At 44.1% G+C, this 19759-nt stretch overlaps 1 protein-coding gene and 1 non-coding gene across 4 annotated transcripts; one reads left to right on the top strand and one right to left on the bottom strand.

Annotated features, from left to right (window-relative positions):
• Nucleotides 1-89: 89 nt before the first annotated feature.
• Nucleotides 90-18091, top strand: TMEM169 (transmembrane protein 169). 3 transcript variants are annotated; one of them, XM_075028709.1, is made up of 3 exons: nt 90-212; nt 12199-12633; nt 14138-18091. In XM_075028709.1, exons 2-3 carry the CDS (start codon nt 12330-12332, stop codon nt 14758-14760), a joined length of 927 nt encoding a protein of 308 aa, XP_074884810.1. In that variant the 5' UTR covers nt 90-212; nt 12199-12329; the 3' UTR covers nt 14761-18091. The 3 variants fall into 3 exon arrangements, with proteins under 3 accessions (XP_074884810.1, XP_074884812.1, XP_074884811.1); XM_075028711.1 differs by lacking the exon at nt 90-212 and adding an exon at nt 487-644; XM_075028710.1 differs by lacking the exon at nt 90-212 and having other exon boundaries at nt 9800-12633.
• LOC142031705 (U2 spliceosomal RNA) lies at nt 4821-5003 on the bottom strand. The gene has a single exon (XR_012650602.1). It is a non-coding gene; the product is annotated as a U2 spliceosomal RNA (small nuclear RNA).
• Nucleotides 18092-19759: the final 1668 nt, after the last annotated feature.

Genomic DNA, 19759 nt, shown 5'->3' with positions numbered 1-19759 from the left:
GGCCCGCACAACGGCCGCCACCACCCCCGCCACGTGACGAGAGGCCCCGCCCGCTCGCGCCAGGGCTCAGCGCCGGGGACGGCGAGCAGCCGGCGGCGGCGGCGGTGCCCGGGGCCCCGGGCGGGCTGCGGCTGAACGGGGTCGCTTCCCCCGTCCTGCGGCACGGCACAGCGCCGTACTGGGGCCCCGCGGGCGGAGCCGGCGGGCGGCAGGTAAGGGGAGCGGTTATCCACGGGTCGGGGAACGGCCGGGTCTGTCCCCGCGGTGGAGAGACCGTTGGCCGCGCGTTCAGCGCCTGGGAGGGCTCGGTTCCTCAGGTAACGTCCTGGTGCCTCGGGGCCGCCTCTGGGAGCTGCAGCCTCGCAGCTAAACCCACCGAGCCCCCCGTCCGTGGTCTCGTCTGCTTCAAAGGGAGGGGTTTTTCCCATTTTTGTGTACCGTTTCGGGTCACCTTCCACAGCGACGCGGGAAGACGCCCTCAGGAGCATGGGGCGTGGAGCCCCAGCCGGGAGAAGTCAATGTAATGCTCTGAAGGTGTCATAAATAGCAGAGGAAGCTGCCGGTGTTCTCCTGCCAGGGACCCGCGGACAGAGAATCCTCTCTCCAGGCACGGACTTTGTCGGGAAGAGGCCGTGAAGGCTGAGGTGATACCGTTTACCATGTCCCTACCATAGCCGGTTTGTGCTAAAATGCCTTTATGGGGATCTTTTTCACTTAAAATCGCCCTCAGTAAGCTCAGTATTAATTACACGATTGGCACAGAGAACAGGCAACGTTATTTTCCTTTCTGTCCTACAGTGAAGTGACAGAGCATCTTTGTCCATTGCAGGTGATTTTAACCAGCGCTGATGTGCCCAGGAGTGTGTGTGTGTGTGTGCATGTTCAGTGTCTTTTCAGGCATTTTCTCTGTCTTTTTCAATAGAAGAGATGTTTGGAAGTATATGTCAATTTTGTCCTGTTATTTTTGCCTTAGGGGAGATGGCTGATGTGGGAAGAGAGCGAGAAAATTATTTTTTTAAAAGACTTATGAGTGAAGTGGGAGAATCATTGAGTCTGTTTTGGTTTTCTCATTTGTTAAACAGATTTATTTGCTTTTCTTAAACATGTTCTAAGGTTTAATACTTTAAAACAGAGACAATTGTAAGATAACATCTTTATCCTGAAGTTCAGTGTGTTTCAAAGGAAGCTGTATGACCTCCTGTTAGTGCAGGGAAGGGGAAGCATGGAGAAGTTAACAGTGTGTCCAGACTCATTCAGCAAAGGGTGACAGGACAGGATGCATTTCTGCATGGTGACTTAGGCTGGTGAGGCAACCATTAGACAAAGTTGCCTTCTGGGTGGGCTAATGTTTGCGAATGTTTTAAAGCACAGTATTACTTTCTGGAGGCAAAATGTGAAGCACTGTGGGTGACACTACAAGAATTTTTTTTTTTCCCCCCATTAATTATCTTCCACAATCTGTAGACTCCACAGATCCCATTAACTGCCTCTGGCTGCCTTACATATCTTAAGCAGGCTGTATCAGAGCGATCATTAATTAACCCCAGGGAGAAGCACTCATCTGTGCTAGTGAACTAGATCTTCATATTCCAACCTGCCTGCCATCCTGACTGAGCTGCAGGCCACCAAGGAAAGTCCAGTGGGCCTCTCTGCTCATACAACTTTGCTTAATTTCAGTGTTCTTCCCAGAGAGCACAATCAAACGATTTTTCTTCCCTATCAGTTGCTTGGTTTACTCAATAGACATAGAAATGCCATAAATACAGGGCTGAACACATGAGTTAAGGTTCTGTGAGTGAGGGGTGGGAAGAGAAAGGGCAAAGGCATAAAGACTGGAGAGTAAGGAGGTGAGAAAAGGAGACATCCACTCCTTGGCATTCAATGGAGGGTAGCCCCTTCTGGTACAAAATCTATCCACAAAGAACAGAGCTGAGATAACCAATGCTCACAGATGTTTTCAGCAAGGAAATGGCTTCTATTCACTGTCATGTGGGTTGCCTTTGAACCAAGGATTCAAAGTGTACCTTTGTGTGAATCGATTTTATGCTAGTGGTTGAAATTCAAAATTATTTAAGCTGAAAAGAAGAAAATCTTATTAACTACAATAAATTTTAATCTTCTCCTACACTTGTAGTTTCTTATTCGCAAAGGAATGTTCATTTTCTTTTATTGGTAGCATTAAAACATGTTGGTCTGTTACTACATGCAGCCATAGTGGTAAATTCAGTAAGCAGAAGGCTCTTCTTACATATTTATGTTATTCTATAAACTTAATGTTCAGATTCTTAATTTTTATGTGTTAGGAAATAGTGTCTGATCAGACAGCTGATTTTTTATTTATGTATTTTTTCAGTATGTGTCAGCTTGCATTTGGAAGAAAATAAATCTGCATTTAAAGCCTTGGAGTCTTCATTTTCATTTTTGAAGTTAAAAACAATCTGAACTTTTTTTCCTTGGTATATCTATCACTTAAGACATTAACCATTCAAAAATCAAAATTACACATTTAGGAAAAAGAATTCATCAATATTTTTTTCCAGTTGTCAGCTCCTTCAGAGTTGTGGGATTAGCACATGCCGTTCTTCAACATCTACTTTTTTATTTATAGATTGAAGAGGAAAAACTAGATTTCCTGTTTTTACAGCTCCCAGATTGTGTCTTGGCTTTGAATGAACTAGTTCAATTTGTTGAGATGAATAGGAAACTCTGCATTTTCAGAAAAGGCTACTTTTGTCAAAAGCTGATTTTGTGCTTTGCCAGCCTATGGCTCAGCTATTCATCTGATGACATCTGCCAGTGCAGCACGCTGCCATGCCTTAAAAATCCTGGCAGCGATAGGTACTGCCTTAATAATTCCTTATAGCCTGCTGTCCTTCAGGGGGTCTGTGCCCTTCCATAGCTTGTAATCCATGTTGGCAAGGGGGAAGGTCTCAGAGTTGTTAAATACCAACCTGATGTGAGAAAACAGATGGTTCCAAATAGGAGAGAAATCTCCGCAGCATCCAGACCCCGGGAGAGGTATCTCTGGGGCCAGCAGTCAGTCTCACAAGGAGGTGAGAGCAGAGGATATTTAATGAAAAGCATCTCAGTGCCAGAAATAAAACTTTAAGGTCAAAGACAATTTCTGACAGAGGGTTTCTGCTAGGTAGCCTTCAGAAAAAAGCAGGCTTGCACTCCAGCAGTCTCTGCTTTCCCAGAACCCCACTCTCATGGATGCTCCAGTTTCATATCTTTCTTCTTCTGCGATACCGAATTGCACAAAGCATAACAATCATTTCTCCTCCCTGCCCCCCATACCTATTACAAGAAGTGCCTGAATTGAGCCAAAACGAAATGAAACCCGGTGTGAGTTTCTGTTTCCATACCTCTCTGGACCTTTTTGTGGGATTATGCAAAAGGCCTATTTGGAAATCCCTGCTATTTTCACCTCCTGTCTGCATTTTCTCCTGTGGCTGTTTTTCCTTTCATCATCTCTCACTGGCAAGTGAGAGCCTTTCTGTTTTGTGGCTTCTGGTTTCCATGTCAGAATGCCTGCTGGTCAGTCCCAGCTGATGGTCAGGCTCTCTGGTCAATTCATCTCTTTAGGGACTTCCCCTCTGGAAAGGTACTTCACTCTCAGTGGTATCTTGGGGGATTTCGGTCTAATTAGGAGATGAGCAGGACTTTGCAACCTTTCGTCATTATCCCTAGGAATTTCATTCCAGTAATTAAAAAAAAAATACAGGAGATACCAAAGACAGACGCTCCGCTCAAAGCAGAGTTCATAGTGGTGCAAGATGTAGAATATCAGCATCAAACAGTTTGAAACCGGTACGTGGACAGATTTTCTAAATAATCACACCCCCTACTAATACCATACTAATGATACTGAAGCATTCACTTATCTGCAATTGAAAGTGCTGCATTTTTAATACCCTGGCATCACGGATCTGTATCTGCACTTGTATCCAATCGAGAGTCCCCTGAGCCAACTAATTCCTGCTGCTGGAGATACTGTCTAAATATCTTAGATTGTATTTACTGTGCAATGCATTAAGCAATCCTGAATCACTCCCAGGGGAATCTTCCAGTTCTCTGTCTCTGCAGTTTGGCTCTTCAGTAACTCCTGGGCTGCCGCTGGGTGTAACTCGGAGAAAGCTCCAGTCTGAAGCCCCCAAATATCTTGCCTAAATAAGAACCACAGGATATAGTTTGGTGTTGGTATTTTTCAGATAATCCTTTCCAGACTGGATTTACAATTGACTGTGTTTTCCACTGGGCTGCATGGCTGCAACTTCTTGCTTTCTAATTGCAGGTATTTCTAGGTGTGGTCTCTCCTCATTTTGTCCGCGTAAAGCACTGGAGTGCTTGATCTTGCCAGCACAGAGCAGGGCAGGAAAGGAGAGACCACCAAGATGGTCAGGGATCTCCTGAGTAGGAAGGGAAGGAGAAAGAACCTGAGGTACCAACACAGGCTCCTAGTTTTTAGATATTGTAAAGGTCAGGCAAGAGTCCAGCATGCATTAAGGCATCCTGGTGAGAGCACTGCGTGATTTCCTAAGGAAAGGAAACAGAGGTCCTTCACTGAAATAACCACCTGCCAGCCAGGTCTCTAGCTAAGCTAGGACTAGGACTGTGCTGTCTTGCATTAGCATGAGTGCTTCACACCCACCACTGGTGCTTCATGGCTCTGCAGTCTTCAGACATAGCAACTCCCAATGTTTCTTACTTGCACATGTGTGTGTGCATACACCGTGTGGAAGGTGTTTTCTCTGTACTCTGGAAAGGAAGGTGAAAACTCTGGTTTCATGTACTACATGCTTGCTCTTGTTACTGTGTTCTAGGCATCTGCTTGGATGCCTAGAGGAGGCACAACACTGGTTTGATGTGTGCAGCAAGCTCCTAGTCCATCTTCCAATCCCATCTAATATCAAGCCTTCAAACTGAGGATGAATCAGGTATTATACCAATAAAAATAGATGCTACACTTGATCCTAGCCTAAAGGCACTGCTGTGGAAGTAGGATACTGGGCTCAAGTTGGTGGGACTGACTTCATTTGGCTGTTCCTGTGGTGCTGTGTAACCCAGCAGTGACCTGGTGGATGGGGTAGGAATTACAATGGGCATCTGCTCTTTCAAGGTGCAGGATGGCCTGCTTTGGCAAATGCAGAAGTGAGGGGTAGAGCAGGGGAACAGAGAGATCATGTCTCCACTTCATCGTTGATTTTTTTTTTCCTACAGGATTTAGGGACTTTTACTGAGTTTATTCAAGATTCATGTCTAAACCACTTGGTTTGCTTTGAAGATTTCAAACCAACATCCGTTTCCAAGTCATTCTCCTTTTAAAGCCTTAGTTCTCTTTAAAGGCTAATGTGCATGTACCAGTCATTGATATTTTTAGCATAGTATAGTAAACATAAAGAAACAGAACTCATCCCTGTGGAGGCAGTGGGAAGCTTTGAGTCCTTTGTCTTAATTTCTCTTTCTTCTAGCAGTCTGGACAAAGAAGTGGGGAGACAAAGGAGAGACAGCACTTCAGGCTTTTGCTCTAAAAAAAACTAGACCAGTACAGTTTGGGGATTTTGAAAAAGTTGGTATGCCAGAAAATCGATTAGGCATTTCATTTAATATAAAATAAAATTTTAGTATGAAATAAAAATGCACAGCTATGCTTGTATGCTGTTTTCCAGCCTTCAGTAATACTGATCTACGCAGCAGTTATTATTCTGTGACATTTGGAAAAGTTATGGAACAGCAGAGGAAAATAAAAAGAACTGATTCATAAAACAGATACTCTGTAAAATGTCCTTGACTTTTAAAAAAATCCTTTGAAAATGTCATCCAGAAACAAATTAGTGATACTTTGGAATGCCTCTCTCCAGTACTTTTTTTTGTTGTTTTGGCTGTACCTGTAGAATACTGTCAGCAAGTGTTTGGGTGTTTCACGGAAGGATAGCAGGGAGAGCAAGGGGCCTGAGCTGCCCAGCATGGCACCGGGAGCCAGCGAGCCCTTAACCCACACCCAAGCAAGTCCAGCATTACTGCAGCTTCACTGATGGTCAGCCCATGCTGGCCGATGCAGGTCTGGCTCATGGTGCCAGCAGGATTGGTCCAGAAACTGCTCAGCGGTGTGGGGCAGTGCTGGCACTAATGCCACCTGCCAACAGGCAGGAGCCGTGTGCCAGTGATAAATGGGAAGGACTGGGCAAACTTAGGTCTGTCGGCTCTTGCCTGCAGAGATTGTGTTGCTTGCCCGCTCCTCCCTTTGCTTTTAGCTTGAGCTTTTAGCACCCTCTCCTCCTGAGGGGAAGGCATGGCACAGGGGGGCTCCATTAGCAAACAGCCATAAACTTTTTGGTGGCATGAGTCGTCTTACTGCATTATCCCCTCTGCTCTGGTCTGGTGCTCAGTGCCATCCTCTGCTTTCAGCAGTCCAGCTTGAGGTCTGCTGCTCGGATACACACCCAGAGCATGGTCATTTTTCTTGTCTTTCTCTCCAAGAAATGAAAGTGCTTTGAAGCTTGTGGATTAAGCAGGGAGGGAAAGATGGGTGTGATCTGTGAGCTTTGCTGTTTGCTTTCTCCTACTTTGCTGGGGTGGCATAGGTGGATGTTTCAATTTGTGCCTCTTGCTATTGTTATACAGGCACTTAACACAGCCTCGCAATGGGCTGCTGCCATGAGGGGTAGTTTTTCTCCCCTTCCTTAGACGTTCTTTTCTCTAGGGGTAGCTGCATGGTGAACCTGATGAGGGAATCTGTCTGGCTGAAAATAACATTTTATTTTCTTTTAAAATGCAAAAGGGTTCTTTTCAGTGAGCTAAATCCCCCTGTCAAGCTCACTGCAAGCTGCCCAGATACTAGTACTGATAGGGAGGGACTGTTCTTGCCTCACCTTCTAATGTGTCGTTCATCACAGCCTTGAGTATTTGCTAGATTCAAGTAACTGTGTAATCTAGTTTGAGCTATTTCACCATTAAGTGGAGACAGAGGTTGTCCTGTTTCAGCAGGGTTTCGTGAGGATGCATATGTGAAAGATCATGTGGAGTCATTTAGGTATTTAAAACAGATCCAAAGCTATTGAGGGAGCCCTACTGTTTGGCCCTCTCCCAGCGTAAGGTCCGAATTAAATGTGCTTTCTTACATAGGTCTTGCCACATGTTTTTTGTAGGGTCTGGGGCTGCATGTCCTGCATTAGACCAGTGTGTTTTATCATTACATGATTGACTGGTGACAGCCAGATCTGTCCTGAACAGCTGGATGCATCAGATACCATCCATTTTTCATGTGTACAGTCTGCCAGCAGATAACCCCCTTAAAAATACTAGGAATTGGAAATAATCCTTTGGGTAACATGCATCCTCAGAGACATGCACAAGTACATGCACAAAATCAGAGGTGGGGTTGGGTGGAGAAGGGGTTAGGGATGGGGAGGCTATAGAGTAGAAGGAGCAGGCAAAGGAGGATCCATGGCTGGGGAGCTCTCTCTCAAGGTGTGTCTCTGGGGTAAATTTCCCCTTATCTCTCCCCCATCCTGGGTAACTCACAGTGCTTCTAAAGCATGGGTTGTTTTTTGTTTCTGCAGATAACTCCTCCATGATGTTAGTGAAGACACAGTGCCAGTCCTTCTTACTTGTTGTACATTTTATGTGACTATAAAAATAAAAATTGATGCTCCTTACTGCTTACCATCTACATTTCTTCCTCTCATGTCTGCTCTGAGCAGTCATAAAAAGGTTACTTGTGCTGTAGCAAGGATTTAAGATCAAGGATTTTATTAGCTTGCAGGGAGACTCTTCTTTCCTGTCTGCATTCAAACCAGATAATTTCTCTTGTGTTAGCAGCAGGATCAAGCCCTGAAAACCAATGGAAAAAACTTCCTTTGACCTAAATGGTGCAAGGCCAAGCTTTTAGGCTTCTGTTTTGTGTGTCAAAGACTAATACTGTCATGGGAAGCGTAAGCAGCAGTAGCTTTCCTGCTTAGTAACAGAAGACTGTGCTTCTAAAAATTCCTCTACAGAGTGTTTTTGCAGAGCCGCCTCCCCAGGGTTCTCCATCTGTTTTCACACGGAGATTAATAACAAACTGTTTGGCTAATAAACTGGTCCCTGCTATCTCTGAAATTTGACCGTTTCTTTTCCTTCCCTCCCATGGACAGTTATTAGATTCCTGTCTGCCCCTGTGCTCCCACGTGGGAGACCACTAATGTTACATGCGCAGCAATTGTCATGCTTCAGCTCTACAGCCGGGCTTCTAAGGGGTAAAGATGTCAGTGTATGGCTGAAAGAGTTGGTGCTGTGGACAGCTGTGTAGTGCTGAGTGCCGGCCTTGTTCTTACAAGCTGTAAAGAAAAGGAAGAGAAGAAAAACAAGCTTTCACTACTGTGATTTCTACAAGAGTCCGTATTTTGTTTGCAACTGCGGAGAAAATATTCCCAGGAAAATGGGACTGGGGCAGGAACCTGTTTGATTGACCAGCATCCCTGCAGGATGTGGGGCTGATGGTGGTGTTTCGAAGTGCTGTGTTCAGAAGGTCTAGACCAGGTGGCAGAGGGTACCCCAGCTGCTCCACTGGCAGAAACAGATTAGAGAAGAATAAACGTCTACTGTGAAAACAGGCTTAAGATCAGGAGAGATCTTTGTGATCTTTCAATCTGACTGCTCCCTAATACAAGCCAGAGGACTTCCCCACATTAGCACCTCTTCTGGTCAAGTACTGGTGACCAAACTGCTGTCAAGATACCTAGTCCAGATTTGGAAGTTTCCAGTGACGGGACAACTCTCCACAGCCATCCATGATGCATATCAAGTGACATCTACCCACTTTGTTAAAACACCTACCCAACATCTGCCCTGTATTTGTATCTTTCAACTTTTTATCTTACTGCATCCTCCTCTGCTGGATCAGAGGGATCTTCACCACATTTTTGTTTCTGATGTAGGTAGACTGACATCAGATTTTACCTCCTTGTGCCTTTAACAGAATAATCTGGGATCCTTCACTTCCTTATCCCAAGGGCTCTGACCCAGCCATGGCAACAGCGCTTTGTAGGGACTTGTCCCCCATTGCCCATTCCCTCCCCTCTTCTCAGCTCAGGAGCAAGAGAAGAAGAAACTGAGCTGCCACCCCTTGATAACCCTGCTGTTGAGGTGTTTCTTTCTAGTCCTGGTGGTAATTCACAGTGCCAGTAGCTGCTATAGTGGGGGTGGGAACGTTAGACATAGCAAAATAACTCAGGGGTCATGGGTGTCTTCTGGTCAATAATCAGCATCCCGCCTAACCAGTGAGCACAAGAACTGGACACAGATTTCCGGTGCCTATCTGTGACAGATTCAAAAGTGACATCACCTTGCTCTTCCTTGCATAGTCAAGGTTGGCATAGTCAAGGTTGACATAGTCCTTTAGGCTTTGGCATCACACTGAGAACTGACATTCGCTTATCATCTACTGTGAGTTTAACCAAGGTCACAGCTGGATAAACTTTAAGAAAAAAAAGCCCAACCACAAATCTTTGCCTGTAGCTTTGTGTTATTTTCAAATGTTACTGGCAAGTCATCCCCTCTTCAAGGCAGTAGGGACTGAGCGTGGAACTACAGCCAGGAACTTTGGGAATCTAATCCCAAATCAACTTCTGTGTCTCCAGACTTTTAGTAGATCATCCCAGCAGTGATGCTTTTGGCTTCTCTGTGGCTCCAGGCCTGCTTTTTTTTCACCACCTCTGGGAGGGGAATCTCACTGTTGTCTCAGGGGCTCATTAGGCTCGAGGTGATTTAAGGATTTTATAGATGCAAAACATGAAGTTTTATTGCTGATTCTCAGAAGAACATGTTAGAGCCTATTGTACCTCCTGCATGAATTTACTACAAAGAGTGAGTTTATTCTATAGAATAAATTTATTCCATTTCCCCATAAAGGCATTTTTAAAAAACACTGAATGAAAGCTTATGTGAATTCCAATGGATGTGGAGAGATACTGGGATTCTGCCAATGTTAACACATTAAGAGCCAGAACTTGCTATCTTTGAAGTCCGTGGATGGTTTGCTTTGGAGTTAAAAGGGGGAAGTGGAAAGCAAAGCATTAGATTGCACTGTGAAGTTTCTTGCATATCCCATTCCTCTTTTATATTATGGTATGTCAAAAACTGCACACTGCTTGTAAACAGATGTAAAGGCCACGTTCCTCAGGCAGATGAGGTACAAGAACTATATTGAGGAATTGCTTTTCATTAGCTCATTTATGTTTTTTTTTAAGAGGGGTGGTGGTGATGAGATGCTTTTTCCAGAAACCCAAAGGTTTCTGGGAAAAACTCCCTTCTGGTTTTTGCTCCATTCTCTGTTGAGGTTGGACTTTGGAATGGGAGGAAAATGCATAGGTAGTGACCTTGAACACCCTCCCCACCAAACTACACTTACTTGGTACACCAGATTAGGGCATTCATCATCACTGCCCGTCTTTGCTCTTGCTTCCCTTGATCAACACTGGAATATTTAAACTGAGTTGCTTCTAGGTAGTTCTAAAGTGCAACACTTGGAGGGTATTTGCAGTAAATTTAGTATTTTATAGAGCTGTTTTCCAGTATGTCTGCAAATTTAGGCATACATTTTTGCACGGCAAGTGTAAACTGAGATGGCAATCTGAACAGTCTGTTCCTAGCCATGCTGCAGAGCTAGCCGAGATATTCCCTGCCCAGTGATTTAGGAGTAGTCTGACTTCTGGGATATGCCAAATCATGGGCTTTTTGAATTCCATTTTATGTGGCTTCTGATCACCAGGGAAGATTTATTTTTTATAATGCAAAAAATAATCTGAATTGTTGAGTTCTTCAAAGCCACGTAAAGCCAACTGGCCACATTCTTAGGTGTTAAATGACACAATTAAAAGTGGGGTGTGTGTGTGGGGATGTGTGAGAGTGTGAGTGTATGAGGCATAAATAGTTGATCTAAAGTTCTGCAAAAAATTTCAAAACAAACCAGCAAAATCTTATATCTGTGGGAAGACCAGGACCATACTGCCAAATCTAAAAATGCTTAACTTTTTCCTAGCATCTGTTCAAGTAAAACAATTTCCCCAGCATTGTGTGGGCTATAAATTATGATAACTGTGTTTCTTAGTTCCATGTTAAAGAGATGATTCAGATACTAGGTAGACGCTTAATTATTGGTCATATGCATTCTTTTAAATATAAATGTTCACGTAAATGTTCAACAGAACTTGTTAACAGAGTTGTTAAAACATTATTCAGTGTATTCAGATTTGTACCTAAATACTTCATGAATACTTGGCAGTCAGTTTCTTAACTGTTATGAAATCTGAGAACCATTAATCCTGCCTCTTCCATGTTCACAAAACAGGATTTGTCTGCCTCAATGCATGTTTAATTATATGGTTTTTACTTAGGCAGCTTACCCATAGATAACAGTGTCACTTGATATTGCTGTTAATTTTGCTTGAATGAGGAGTAAAAAACTGAGCCCTTATATTTGTTAAAAGATTTGTGAAGATTTGGGTTGTTTTCCCTGCCCAGTCAGAAGACTTTGCTGTGGTTTCCAATTCCTTCCTCCGTGAAGTCATCTTAATAGTAATTTTGCTTTAAATCCACTGTATATACTGTATTTTTAAGGTTTGACAGCATGACATAATGCTAAATTGGTAAGGTTTGAAACATCATTCATTTTCACATAACTTGATTACTGTTTGTAATATCCTTGCAACGGGCAGTAAATCAGGAGACTCTCAAAATGAGAAAGGTTGGCATCAATATAGCTGTTGTAATGCAGGATGAGTGCAATGTTCCTGCTGCTGTTGTCTCTAATCTAGGCCAGTCCCCTAAATCAGTCAACTTATTTTTCGTCTATGGTTTCATTTCTTCATTCTAATGCATGTGGGCCAAAACTATTGTCTTCTATATGCTTCCAGCATTACAGAGGAATGTTAAATTCACCCAGGAAGCTGTGCTTGTTTAATCTCTTCTTATGAATGTTAATACTCTTTCCTTTTCCAGTAGCTTTACTTTGTTATATTTAAAATTGGAACCTGAGAATCAGGATTAGGTGATATTACAAAACATGTATCCATGTAATAAAATTGATGTTCAGGACAGTAATAAGGATCTTCAGATGACATTTAAACCAGTTGAAAGTAACCCTTTATAGGAAGATTCTGGCAATTTTTTCTGCTTGGTAAGAAAAAGACACTTTTTCAGCCTTCTCTCTCATTTTAGGCTGGGAATGGAGTACATAGTTTGGATGTCAGCAGTGAGACATCTTACCAAAAAAAAGCATCCATGGGACCGTTGTCTAATCAATGACTTCTAAGTGCAGGAGCTGTTAGTTTGGAGACAAGTGCTACAAGATGCCAAGTGAGACGCTTGAGAGCAGCAGTGGGATGGAGGAGACCATGCAGAAAGAGAGCAAGTCTGGAAGCCACAGCCCTCGCCACGGCACCATGAGAAGGGCCGTGGCAACCACTGTCACCTTTGATGGGGAAGCCACTATGGACCGGAGGAAAAAAAAGAAGAAAGAGTCCCGTCCTGAGTCAATAATAGTGTATCGGTCGGAGAATGAGAATAAGGTAGAAGAAGAACAGGTGGATGAAGAAGGAGGGGAGAGGACCTCCGAGGAAGGCTCCAAGTTCCTGGGTCAGTCCATGGCAGATGGTATGTATTCCTGGGAACACCCACTTTCCATAAACTTTTTTTGATGCCAGCATGCACTAAGGTCAAATGGAAGTGCTGGTGGGACCAATCTTCTCCAAGACTGCAGGCAAGGAGAGTTTGAGTTCATACATGAAAACACTCTGAAATAAAAAGCATTACAGGCTGATTTGGGGTGTCTTCTGCTGTTCTTTGCAGAGGTTGGTTGTTGCCACTCTCTTAGTTTTAAATGTATGTGCTGGTTGGGCTTGATCCAGAAAAATGCTTTAAACTAATGATGCTGTGATCAAGCCCCTGTCCATGCCTAAAACAACTGCCCGTTAAGTGAAAGGATGGAAGCAGATGGATTTAGTGGCTCTACCTGTGATAGGGAGTTTTACTCATTGTCTAGGATTTGCTGTTGCCTTCTGTTTGCATATTCTCAGCACAGCTTCCTCTTTAAGAGTGATTATTTGCCAAAGTCATTGTGGGGCATCTCGGAGTCACTTTCACTTCTGATGTCTGTCCTGAATACCCTTGCAGTGAAGAAGTATGGAAGGCAGGTTCTATGGCTAATCCTCTTGTGAGTCAGCAGTGCAGGCTGAGAGGGCCTTAAATGTGAATGCATGCTCCTGGTCCATCAGCTGCACTAGATTCCCCCATGATCCCAAGCCCTGTCCTCATGGCTTATCTGCTGCCTTCCTATTTTTGTGGGCCACTTCAAAATGCTCAGCCTCCTTTTAAGAGCCTCTGAAGACATCCTTCCAAGCTAGTCAGAATTAAGACCAGGAGAAAGCATATTTTAGCCCCATAGAAGAGTTTATGGCCAGTACCACTGCAGGGACCATCCTAAACCAATGTCACTTGGAAACTAAGGCAGTCTGTGACTTCAACACACATCCCAACACTTTCCTGTTTGGTGCCTTTGTTGATCCCTTATATAATATATAATTATCGATATATAATTATATAATATATAATTATATGAGAGTTTGTAAGTTTTTTCTGAACTTTGAAAATTAATTTGGATTGAGATACAGTGCAAATGTAAAGTGAAATATTAGCTATTCAAGTATAACTCCACGTTTGGACGTGCTTATTCCAGAACAAGGGTCTTAGTCCTATTTATGTAATTCACTCCAAGTGTCCACACTGTTCGGGAATAAATCTATGAGGGTACCAGAGAAAATAGGCATACCATTTTGATTCAGTTACTCTGTCTCATCTCATTCTCATATACGCCTGCAGCACTTCCCCTTCACATATTGTCCCCAGTGCAGATGCTGGAGTCTTCTCCCTTGTGATTTCTGTCATCTGGAATTCCTGTCTTCTTCCTCATTAGCTCCTCTTCCATTTTCTTCTGTGACAATCTTCTTTATACTGCCTTACTTCTTGTGTTCCATCTTTTTTTCATTTAACTATAACTCCATGTGCACTATTTAATTGTCTTTGGGGTCTGTGGAGATTTACACAAAGTAATCCATACAGAAAATAAATCTAATGTAGATGAGTTTATCTGTGTTTGTAGGTGTCTGGAACATGCCTTTAGACAGCCGCTATGTCACATTGACTGGAACAATCACCAGGGGAAAGAAGAAGGGTCAGATGGTGGACATCCATGTCACATTAACGGACAAAGAGCTGCAGGAACTGGCTAAGTCAAAGGAACCTCCTAAAGAGGATGTACCTGAGAAGAAGAAGAAATGTGATGTTGGGCTGGACAGAGGACCCCACATCATCCTCTGGACCATCATCTGCCTCCCCATCATTTTTGTACTGTCCTTTGTGGTTTCATTCTACTATGGAACCATTACATGGTACAACATCTTCTTGGTGTACAATGAAGAGAGGACCTTCTGGCACAAAATCACCTTTTGTCCCTTTTTGATCATCTTCTACCCAATTATAATTATGGTTGTGTCTTTTTCCCTAGGCCTGTACTCGGCTGTGGCCCAGGTAGCATGGTCCTTTGGGTACTGGTGGCATGCTGTCAGGGATATGGAGAAGGGCTTCTGTGGCTGGCTCTGCAGCAAGCTGGGTTTGGAAGATTGTTCTCCATACAGCATTGTTGAGCTGCTAGATTCTGACAACATCTCAGGTAGTCTCTCTGGCAAGAGCTCTGCGCAGGGGGTTGAGACCTCAGCAGTCTGAGCCTTTGTCCTGGCTGACTATTTTGGTCATATGCGAGTGGTTTTTCACCTAGAAAAAAACACACTGATTTTTTTTTTATATATATATATATTTAAACACAAAGTTAATGAATAAAATATTGGGCTGGGAGTGCTCTTTAAATGTCACAGAATGCAAGTGTGCTAGCTTCACGTGGTCTGGGTGGGGAGGTGCATGGCTCTACAAGGATTTATCATCTGTTTTAGCTAATTACAACTTCTGGGAATGGTGAGAAAATCCAGGTCTGTGGGGCTCAGGCTGTTTGTGAAGTGGCAGAGATACATGCTGAAAAGTCCACTTCTGTAAAGTTAGACTTTATTTTTCAGGAATAGGACATAACAGTGACCTATTGACCCAGTGAAAAGAAGTCTCTACTCAGGGAATGAATTTCAGGAGGTAGGAACCCATTCAGAGGTGAAGGCTAAACTGGAAAATGTGTGACGTTCCTGCAGTTTTCCTAGAAAGGGTCCTTTTCCAGTCTTTCCAACAAGTGCAGCAAACTTTCCAGGTAAGCTAACTGCTTAGACACTGTCAGAGTCTGAGAAACAGACCACTGGAACAGTTGTGCCCAGCCTTTCACTGGCAGAGGACAGCATAGCCTCCAACAAAGGCACGTGAGCTCTGCACTGACCTGAAACACAGCCATCACATGGTGGAAGAGTAGGGCTTGCTCTGTAATGCAGTGCATGGGGACCTGACGGGCCTGTCACCAAGCACCCTCCAGTGACTGTAGGTGCACAGATAGGTGCTTAGGACACACCTGCATTTGATCTCTTGATAGGTGCACTGCTAGGAAGGAATGGGTAATGGGAGTCATACGTGGTGTGCAGTGCAAACAGTTGCATTATAGGGAAGAAACACCTGCTCTGAGGGTGATCAGTTTGCATGTCACTGCAATGCAGGTGTGGACCGACGGCACCTGTATTTTGGGAGGTGGAGTTGAAGGTGCTTGGGATGGGAAGGTCTCACTGAAACAGTCATTCTGTTTTTCAAGTCGCTCTTACGGAAGAGCTGCTGGACCTTCCCTTCCAGAACAGGGGCATCCCTGAGCCCGTGTCTGTTAGTGCTAGTGCAGACTGCATTAATGCCTCAGCTCTGGAAGTCTGTGTCCCCCCTACACTTCCTGGTTAATTATATGGAAGCGCAACGGATTATACATCTTCCTGCCCTCATGTCTCATTTTCATAATTGGTTTCCCTCCTTTTGGGACTTTGCATGGCATCTTAGTGGGCTCCCAGACCAGGCTGAGGTGGCCACCATAGACTGGAGAAATTTTAATTGTTTCTTTAAAAATTGACTAGGAGAAAAGTTCTTTTTCTGGATTGACTCTTAGGGTTTTGTCCTGAGGAGGACATGAAGAAAATACGAGAGCTATAACGGACTCTAATGGGGACTGAGTTACATGTCTGAAACATGATTGATTTTCTGAGTGCTCTAGTTCAGCTGGTGCTGCTAGAAAGTCTGGCTCAGCCCCAACCCAGAGGAGCCCACCATTTGCATGCATGTAGGTAGGTAATTTGTAGTGTGCAGTCAGTCAGGCTGCACAGTCACTCATGTCTGTATAGGTGTTTCACTTTCGCAGTCTCCCTGTCAGGGGGGAACTGCTTTAGTTTTAGGATGGTAGGAGAAGCATTCAGAAGCTGGATTTCACAGGAACTAATGCTTCATGTTGCATTTCAAGGATAAGCTCAAGACTACACTGTCTGTCTGTCCTGGTTAGGACAGCTGGGAACTGGTGATGTATAAACAAGCCCATCCGATCCTCCAGGCCTGACATGGAGAAATAAGTGAAGTCCCTGCTGCATCCTTGTTCTGTCTCCTTCTGGGAGGTCCAGCCAAAGCAGCCTCTTAGCACTGGCTTGGGGATTAACCCTGTGAATAGTATACAAGCCAAATATCAAGAGCAGGCTTGGCCCCACAATTTACTGACAAAGCAGAGGTGCTCCCTGGGCACAGGTACAGCCAAGGCTGCATTTGCTGTTTCCTGATGCACAGCTCAGTTTTTACTGGCTAAGTCCTTAAAGGCAATGACCAACTTCCAGGAAAAAAAAAATAGACCCCAACCTGTGAGGCAATGGCAGGTAATTCAGTGGGGTTCAAAGAGGCTGACATATGCCTGGGACCAGTTCAAGCAGTGAAATGCCTTTCACAGGGCTGTTTCAATCAGGGAGCTTGATATGCCTCTGAATTAATACAGAAGCTGAGGATAAGTCATGGCAGTACTGGCAGTCTGTAGTGACCCAGCATAGCCACTCTGCTTAATACTCCTCCACATGGAAATCGCAGGCTTCCACATGGCTGGAGGGTGGGAAGAAGTGATGCTTAACAAGCATTAATGGGAAGGAAGGCCCGCTGGCAAGTGTTCTCACGCTTTGCCTAGAGGGACACTGCTGGCGTGAAAGGACTGGATTGTGTATCTTGGCCCCAACATGCAGCAAACAAGTGGGTTTGGGGGAAGGATGGCTGGCAAGTGTGCATTGCTGCAGAAGGAGAAAACCCAATTCAGCTGTCACTGCCAAAGAGCAGCTGTTCAAGGCTAGACGACAGGCTGGGGTCAGTAGCACAAAGAGCCTTCAGCTTACAGAGGGCTTGAATGATAAATACTAGCTCATTACAGAATACAGCCATGTGAAATGTCTGCTGAGCTGCAGGATTTGCTTTCAGATTGTGAACAGCCTGCCAGAGTGGAGACAAAACCAAATCTGTGCCTCTCACTGCTGTGTAGACACAAAGGAGCATCAGAGAAGTTGTAATACCCTCCCTCTGCCACGGCAGCTATGCTTCTGGGTTTAGAGGCCACCTCTTTGGGGATATACTGGAACAATCCATCATCTGTTTTCTACTTCTTTACACTTAACCAAGCTTGCCTCTGCTCCTGCCAAAGTCGGGGTGTTCTGCCATTGATTTTGGTGGGGGCTAGTTTAAGCTTGGGGTTAGTTCTGGTGCTATTTGTAAAAGTTTTAATCAAACTTTTCTCAAAACAACTCTGGGTAGCTTTCTCTCTTGCCTGTTATCCCCCAAGAGCGGTTTGCCTGCTGCAAAATATATAATCATTATCAATTGTTGTAACAGAAAAAAAGCACAAGTTTTTGTCTTGTTCTATCCTTGCTTTCAGAAACTCACAAGTAATTTCTGCATATGTGCCACTGCCAAACTGCAGGGAATTCCAGTTATTCTGATTGTTGAGTGTGTTTCTGGCTGTTCTAGTCTGGATGTTCTTTTTAAGTAAAGATAGTGTGTGTTTGCTGATTGTTATTTTTAATTGCATTCCCTTTTCCCATCCTTGCTGGCCTGGGTGGAGAATAAAGATGTACATGGCTTTAGAAGAGTGTTGCTCTCATGCTTCTACTTGACTTCGTGTTAAAAACAGTGCTGTGGGATGGACGCAGTCATTCTGTGCTGATAATTGATTACAAGTCATTATCTTTGAAGACCCACTTTAAAATGTGTCTGAAATGGGTCTCAGTTTTACCTCTTTTTAACCTGTGCCTATCCAGAACTGTCAGATCTCTGGGCCCTGGGTTATTCTTTGGTTTTACCTCATAGTGCACAAATGAAAACTTTTGATTTAATTTCACTCGTTGGGTATCTGTTTGGCTTTAGCCCCAAGGATCTGTAAGGAGGGACAGGCTTCCATACCAAAATAGGAAGTACCTTTAACTCTACAAATACGGTCTGTGTGTCTGTGACTTGGAGCTGCTATTTACAGCTGTGCTGGGAAGATTTCTTACATCCCCTAAGTACTCCAGACATGTCTCTGATAATTCAAAGGAGAATCCACCAATACAGTTCTTTGAGGTGTCTAAATATTAAAAGATACCCTCGGTGCTCTCCTACACAGTCTTAGTACAGTGCTACTCTCCTGCTAGCACAGGGCAAACACTTATTTGACATTTTCTTTCTTCTAAGAAGGAGACATGGATCTTTAGAAAACCCAAATGAAATTCATAGCAGAGGTCTAGCACAGCTTCAGTGTAACAGCTCTTTGAGCCAAAAGGCTACCTGCAGGTGATTTCCTCAAACTGGCAGTGCCATGTCCAACACAACAGCTGGAAATACCAGGAAGGTGCTTTTGGTGTGATTCCTGCTGCAAACATTGCCAAGGGAACAGGATTCCCTGCGCGACAGATGTACGTTGGGGACTTCCCACCTCCAGTGAAGAACCTGGTGAAGGACGCACAGCTTCCTGGTGTGGCAGGGTGGGATAGAGGTAGTGGGCCCAGAGAATTAGCTCATTAGCCTTTGCAGTTCTCACCTTTGAGGTACAAGGTAATCGTTTTATAAGATAATGGTTAGCAGTGGGAGGGACTCCTATTGAAGACCTTTGCACCAGGCAAAACACACCTGTACGGCTGCACCATGTATTTCACCAGGGGAAGAGGAGGTACTAATTCTGTCTGCTGACTTACCCATCCCATTCAGTTTCTTTGAGAACTGAAATGATCACAGCATGAACTGTGCTTTTAACCACAATTAGTCTCTTGAATTCACCCTTCTAAACCTTCGGGCCAGTGCTTTGAATCCTGAGGCTGGGATCCTGCAGTTCCTCACTCTGAGACTATTAGCAGGGACTGCTCCATGGATCCATGTGGCCACCCCCATGCATACTTTTTCAAAGCTGCAACCACTAGTTAAGAAAAGTCATTCCATCTGCTCTTGCACACTGAAGCATGCAATTACACTAGCATTTAAGGAGAAAATAATTATGCACAGCCCGAATTCCTGCACTGTGATGGACACAATTTTGCTCAAAACTTATGCAAGCCCTTTTTGTCCCAGGCAGTGAATTACTGTGAGACTAGGGCCCTTCCTGCTTCTTTCCAAAGACTTGTCAATGTGGAGGCAGTTAGATTAACGTGGATTCATTTCTGAGTAGATTAGTCCATCCAAATTCATTCCCTGTATGGAAATGAGAACTCGGAAAAAAGAGGGAGGTTGAAGCAAATTCATGGGGCTAATCCACTTAGAAATGCAACTTTTC

The sequence above is a fragment of the Buteo buteo genome, chromosome 5, assembly GCF_964188355.1.
Source record: "Buteo buteo chromosome 5, bButBut1.hap1.1, whole genome shotgun sequence".
In the NCBI taxonomy this organism is placed as follows: Eukaryota; Metazoa; Chordata; class Aves; order Accipitriformes; family Accipitridae; genus Buteo; species Buteo buteo.
Note: the sequence above shows the minus strand (reverse complement) of the source record. Positions and strands in the feature narration are given on the sequence as shown.

What these genes read in the sequence shown, in the direction of transcription:
- TMEM169 (XM_075028709.1), top strand. Translation starts at nt 12,330, where the DNA reads ATGCCAAGTGAGACGCTTGAGAGCAGCAGTGGGATGGAGGAGACCATG. An exon ending in GGGTCAGTCCATGGCAGATG is followed by an intron (nt 12,634 to 14,137) that starts GTATGTATTCCT and finishes CTGTGTTTGTAG; the next exon opens with GTGTCTGGAACATGCCTTTA.